The sequence below is a fragment of the Aquarana catesbeiana genome, linkage group LG13, assembly GCF_042186555.1.
Source record: "Aquarana catesbeiana isolate 2022-GZ linkage group LG13, ASM4218655v1, whole genome shotgun sequence".
NCBI classification, from domain to species: Eukaryota; Metazoa; Chordata; class Amphibia; order Anura; family Ranidae; genus Aquarana; species Aquarana catesbeiana.
In genome coordinates, this window is record NC_133336.1 from 217,019,057 (window position 1) to 217,025,779 (window position 6,723).

Consider the following 6,723-nt stretch of genomic DNA (forward strand, 5'->3'; position numbering starts at 1 on the left):
GAAAATGAAACGGAAGTGACGTTCCGCCGCCGCCATCTTGGTACACCCCGCACTCGTTAAGCCCACAGTCGGAAGGCGGTGTTGCGGACATCTTGTTACACCCTCCGGAGTCTTGTATTTCACACTTATTTTCACCACTAAGCGGAGCTTATATCGTCAATTATAGGATTTCTAATTCCGACCGACTGTTTTGATGATGAATTTTATAACCAGCGGCGAGCCTGCTGATCTCACAGGTTTGATAATCTGACAGAACGCCGCTGATTTTAGGATTCAACATCAAAACAGCCAGGCGGATTTCAAAATCCTGTATTTGACGATATAAGCTCCGTTTAGAGGTAAAAATAAGTGTGAAATGCACGACTCCGGCCGGTGGGTGTAAAAAGATGTCCGCTTCGCGACTTCAGACTGTCAGCTTAGTGTGGACGAGTGCGGGGTGTACCAAGATGGCCGCGCCGGAACGTCACTTCCGTTCCACTTTCTGAAAGGTAGCTTCCTCTCACTCACCGGAAGTGAGGCTCAGAGACCGGAAGTGGATGTGGCGGGTGAGTGATGTGGCAGGAGAGGCTCTTCTATGGGGGAGGGGATCAGTGTGACCCCCATAGAGGAGGATGGAGAGGAGACAGGGAGTCTGTATTACATTACATGGGGGGAGGAGGGGACGTCCCCATGTGATATATGTAGGGGGAGGGGAAATGGAAACTTAGTGAGAGGAAATCCTCCAATACAAAGAGACCGGACTCTCCTCCCACTTCCTGTTGTGTCCCTGAGACAGGAAGTGACGGGAGATCTCCCCAGCGGGGACACCGAGGTGTTTGTGTGTTCGACCCGTACTCTTCTATTAGGAGCTTCATTTCTGACCCCTTCAGAGATCACAGCGAAACGCGTCACAGGCCGACAGGGAAACGCGTCACAGGCCGACAGGGAAACGCGTCACAGGCCGACAGGGAAACGCGTCACAGGCCGTCAGAGAAACGCGTCACAGGCCGTCAGAGAAACGCGTCACAGGCCCATCAGGGAAACGCGTCACAGGCCGACAGGGAAACGCGTCACAGGCCGACAGGGAAACGCGTCACAGGCCGTCAGAGAAACGCGTCACAGGCCGTCAGAGAAACGCGTCACAGGCCCATCAGGGAAACGCGTCACAGGCCGACAGGGAGATACGTCACAGGCCGACAGGGAAACGCGTCACAGGCCCATCAGGGAAACGCGTCACAAGCCCATCAGGGAAACGCGTCACAGGCCCATCAGGGAAACGCGTCACAGGCCCATCAGGGAAACGCGTCACAGGCCGACAGGGAAACGCGTCACAGGGAGACGCGGCACGAGGGCCAACAGTAAAACATGGCATGGCCCGTCCGGGAAACGCACAACCTGATAGACGTGTATGGGGGCCGCTGTCAGAGAACGGGAACAACGCACCGCATGTGTGATCCACAACCAGAATAGACTGGGAGGGGCTACATATACAGATACTTCACTGACCCCGCCCCCTTCTCTCCAGTAAGGAGTGTTTGTGGGGTTTAGAGAGATAGGGGGGATAAGGGTACACAGGGGGAGGTTATAGGAATATGGGGGTACACAGGTGAAGGGGGGTTATAGGAATATGGGGGTACACAGGGGAGGGGGGATATGGGGGTACACAGGAGAAGGGGGGTTATAGGGATATGGGGGTACACAGGGGAAGGGGGGTTATAGGGATATGGGGGTACACAGGGGAAGGGGGGTTATAGGGATATGGGGGTACACAGGGGAAGGGGGGTTATAGGGATATGGGGGTACACAGGGGAAGGGGGGTTATAGGGATATGGGGGTACACAGGGGAAGGGGGGTTATAGGGATATGGGGGTACACAGGGGAGGGGGATTTGGGGGTACACAGGTGAAGGGGGGTTATAGGGATATGGGGGTACACAGGTGAAGGGGGGTTATAGGGATATGGGGGTACACAGGTGAAGGGGGTTATAGGGATATGGGGGTACACAGGTGAAGGGAGGTTATAGAGATATGGGGGTACACAGGGGAAGGGGGGTTATAGGGATATGGGGGTACACAGGGGAAGGGGGGTTATAGGGATATGGGGGTACACAGGGGAAGGGGGGTTATAGGGATATGGGGGTACACAGGGGAAGGGGGGTTATAGGGATATGGGGGTACACAGGGGAAGGGGGGTTATAGGGATATGGGGGTACACAGAAGGGGGGTTATAGGGATATGGGGGTACACATGGGAGGGGGATTTGGGGGTACACAGGTGAAGGGGGGTTATAGGGATATGGGGGTACACAGGTGAAGGGGGTTATAGGGATATGGGGGTACACAGGTGAAGGGGGGTTATAGAGATATAGGGGTACACAGGTGAAGGGCGGTTATAGAGATATGGGGGTACACGGGAGGATGGATATGGGGGTACATAGGTGAAGGGGGTTATAGGGATATGGGGGTACACAGGTGAAGGGGGGTTATAGAGATATAGGGGTACACAGGTGAAGGGGGGTTATAGGGATATGGGGGTACACAGGTGAAGGGGGGTTATAGAGATATGGGGGTACACAGGGGAGGAGGGATATGGGGGTACATAGGTGAAGGGGGGTTGTAGAGATATGGGGGTACACAGGGGACGGGGGATATGGGGGTGCATAGGTGAAGGGTTATAGAGATATGGGGGTACACAGGTGAAGGGGGGTTATAGAGATATGGGGGTACACAGGTGAAGGTGGGTTATAGAGATATGGGGGTACACAGGTGAAGGGGGGTTATAGAGATATGGGGGTACACAGGGGAGGAGGGATATGGGGGTACATAGGTGAAGGGGGGTTGTAGAGATATGGGGGTACACAGGGGACGGGGGATATGGGGGTGCATAGGTGAAGGGTTATAGAGATATGGGGGTACACAGGGGACGGGGGATATGGGGGTGCATAGGTGAAGGGTTATAGAGATATGGGGGTACACAGGTGAAGGGGGGTTATAGAGATATGGGGGTACACAGGTGAAGGTGGGTTATAGAGATATGGGGGTACACAGGGGAGGAGGGATATGGGGGTACATAGGTGAAGGGGGGTTGTAGAGATATGGGGGTACACAGGGGACGGGGGATATGGGGGTGCATAGGTGAAGGGTTATAGAGATATGGGGGTACACAGGTGAAGGGGGGTTTTAGAGATATGGGGGTACACAGGTGAAGGGGGGTTATAGGGATATGGGGGTACACAGGTGAAGGGGGGTTGTAGAGATATGGGGGTACACAGGGGACGGGGGATATGGGGGTGCATAGGTGAAGGGTTATAGAGATATGGGGGTACACAGGTGAAGGGGGGTTATAGAGATATGGCGGTACACAGGTGAAGGGGTTTGTAGAGATATGGGGGTACACAGGGGAGGGGGGATATGGAGGTACATAGGTGAAGGGGGTTGTAGAGATATGGGGGTACACAGGGGAGGGGGGATATGGGGTACGTAGGGGAGGGGGGATATGGGGGTACATAGGTGAAGGGGGGTTGTAGAGATATGAGGGTACACAGGGGAGGGGGGATATGGAGGTACGTAGGGGAGGGGGATATGGGGGTACATTGGTGAAGGGGGGTCACAGGGATATGGGGGTACACAGGGGAAGGGGGGTCACAGGGATATGGGGGTACACAGGGGAGGGGGGATATGGAGGTACGTAGGGGAGGGGGATATGGGGGTACATAGGTGAAGGGGGGTCACAGGGATATAGGGGTACACAGGGGAAGGGGGGTCACAGGGATATGGGGGTACACAGGGGAGGGGGGATATGGAGGTACATAGGTGAAGGGGGGTTGTAGAGATATGGGGGTACACAGGGGAGGGGGGATATGGAGGTACATAGGTGAAGGGGGGTTGTAGAGATATGGGGGTACACAGGGGACGGGGGATATAGGGGTGCATAGGTGAAGGGTTATAGAGATATGGGGGTACACAGGTGAAGGGGGGGTTATAGAGATATGGGGGTACACAGGTGAAGGGGGGTTATAGGGATATGGGGGTACACAGGTGAAGGGGGGTTATAGAGATATGGGGGTACACAGATGAAATGAGGGTTATAGAGATATGGGGGTACACAGGTGAAGGGGGGTTATAGAGATATGGGGGTACACAGGGGAGGGGGGATATGGGGTACGTAGGGGAGGGGGGATATGGGGGTACACAGGGGAAGGGGGGTCACAGGGATATGGGGGTTCACAGGGGAGGGGGATATAGGAATATGGGGGTACACAGGTGAGGGGGGATATGGGGGTACACAGGGGAGGCGGATATATGAATATGGGGGTACACAGGGGAGGGGGGATATAGGAATATGGGGGTACGTAGGGGAGGGGGGTTGTAGAGATATGGGGGTACACAGGAGAGGGGGGATATGGGGGTACATAGGGGAAGGGGGTTGTAGAGATATGGGGGTACATAGGTGAAGGGGGGTTGTAGAGATATGGGGGTACATAGGGGAGGGGGGATATGGGGGTACATAGGGGAAGGGGGTTGTAGAGATATGGGGGTACATAGGGGAGGGGGGATATGGGGGTACATAGGGGAAGGGGGTTGTAGAGATATGGGGGTACCCAGGGGAAGGGGGTTGTAGAGATATGGGGGTACATAGGGGAGGGGGGATATGGGGGTACATAGGTGAAGGGGGGTTGTAGAGATATGGGGGTACATAGGGGAGGGGGGATATGGGGGTACATAGGGGTGGATGAGTTTGCACATGGAGATCCTTTACTGACCCCGCCCCCTTCTCTCCACAGCTGCAGACATGACAAAGTTGGTGCAATGGCTGCTGGGATTGATCCTGCTGGGCGGAGCCTGGGCAACGCTGACCTTTGACCTGCTGGGTCTGGATCCACCCCGGGCCTGCTGGGAGGTGGTGTGGCCCCTCCCCGTCTACCTCCTGGTGGCCTTCGGCTGTTACTCCCTGGCGACCATCGGCTACCGCCTGGCCACCTTCAACGACTGCGAGGACGCCGCCCACCAGCTGCAGGATCAGATCCGCCAGGCCAAGAGGGAGCTGAGCCAGAGGGGGATGAGCTTCTGAGACAGTGGGCGGAGCCATCACCAGACTGTACAGTGATCAACCGTGGGGGCGGAGCCATCACCAGACTGTAGTGACCAACCGTGGGGGCGGAGCCATCACCACACTGTACAGTGACCAACTGTGGGGTCGGAGTCATCACCAGACTGTACAGTGATCAACCGCGGGGGGCGGAGCCATCGCCACACTGTACAGGGACTTATGTTAAGGGTGGAACCTTTACCAGACCACCCTGGGACCAACATTATGGGCGGAGCTTCCAGTGTTACTGACATCAATGCTCTCTTATTGGTCACGTGGACAGACCAGGGGGCGGAGTTCTGATCCTTCACTATGTCCAGGTGACCAATCTCTGTATTGACTGCCTTCTCTGCCACACCCCCTCCATACAATGTACCTGGTCATGTGACTGGGAGAGGCTTTCATGTGAACACACCCACTTCCTACGGGTGATTGTCATGTGACCAGATGTGATCCAATAATAAAGAGGTGAAGTACAAAACTGAGGTGTCTTTTGTTGTTGGCCCCTCCCCTCCTCCAATCCTGTCCTGTGATTGGTGTGTCTGTGTATGGCGGGGGGGGGGGGGTTGCCTTGTGGGTAATGGGCCCCTGGTAGGTCATATCTGGGGGCCCCACACCAGGTAGGTGGTACATGTGTGTGATGTACGGGGGACGCGTGCGGCTGTCAGAGCTCCTCCTACCCAGAATCCTCCGGGGCCCCGCAGGGCAGCGCTGGATCCGAGATTCAGTCACCACACAAGCGGGAACACGTCTGTAATCCGTCATCCCCTCCCCCGCTGCCAACTTCATCTTCTCACACCGCCAGTGCCAACCCCTCCCCCACTGCCAGGAGAAAAACATGTGCACTCCACCCAACACTGACAGATCATCCCGGGTCTGTACACCCGCTGTGCCCATTATGAGGGATTCTCACCATCCCTGTGCTGAGTTCCCGGGTCTGTACACCCGCTGTGCCCATTATGAGGGGTTCTCACCATCCCTGTGCTGAGTTCTCGGGTCTGTACACCCGCTGTGCCCATTATGAGGGGTTCTCACCATCCCTGTGCTGAGTTCCCGGGTCTGTACACCCGCTGTGCCCATTATGAGGGATTCTCACCATCCCTGTGCTGAGTTCCCGGGTCTGTACACCCGCTGTGCCCATTATGAGGGATTCTCACCATCCCTGTGCTGAGTTCCCGGGTCTGTACACCCGCTGTGCCCATTATGAGGGGTTCTCACCATCCCTGTGCTGAGTTCCCGGGTCTGTACACCCGCTGTGCCCATTATGAGGGGTTCTCACCATCCCTGTGCTGAGTTCCCGGGTCTGTACACCCGCTGTGCCCATTATGAGGGGTTCTCACCATCCCTGTGCTGAGTTCCCGGGTCTGTACACCCGCTGTGCCCATTATGAGGGGTTCCCACCATCCCTGTGCTGAGTTCCCGGGTCTGTACACCCGCTGTGCTCATTATGAGAGGTTCCCACCATCCCTGTGCTGAGTTCCCGGGTCTGTACACCCGCTGTGCCCATTATGAGGGGTTCCCACCATCCCTGTGCTGAGTTCCCGGGTCTGTACACCCGCTGTGCCCATTATGAGGGGTTCTCACCATCCCTGTGCTGAGTTCCCGGGTCTGTACACCCGCTGTGCCCATTATGAGGGGTTCTCACCATCCCTGTGCT

At 56.2% G+C, this 6,723-nt stretch overlaps 1 protein-coding gene across 2 annotated transcripts; it reads left to right on the forward strand.

The window, feature by feature from the left end:
• The first annotated feature begins 390 nt into the window (after nucleotides 1–390).
• Nucleotides 391–5,547, forward strand: DPM3 (dolichyl-phosphate mannosyltransferase subunit 3, regulatory). Of its 2 annotated transcripts, XR_012237036.1 has the most exons (3): nucleotides 391–545; nucleotides 4,762–5,150; nucleotides 5,191–5,547. XR_012237036.1 is itself a non-coding variant. In XM_073608728.1 (2 exons), the coding sequence occupies exon 2, from the start codon at nucleotides 4,770–4,772 to the stop codon at nucleotides 5,046–5,048; it is 279 nt and encodes a 92-aa protein (XP_073464829.1). In that variant the 5' UTR covers nucleotides 391–545; nucleotides 4,762–4,769; the 3' UTR covers nucleotides 5,049–5,547. The 2 variants fall into 2 exon arrangements, 1 of the variants encoding a protein (XP_073464829.1); XM_073608728.1 differs by having other exon boundaries at nucleotides 4,762–5,547.
• The last annotated feature ends 1,176 nt before the right edge of the window (nucleotides 5,548–6,723 follow it).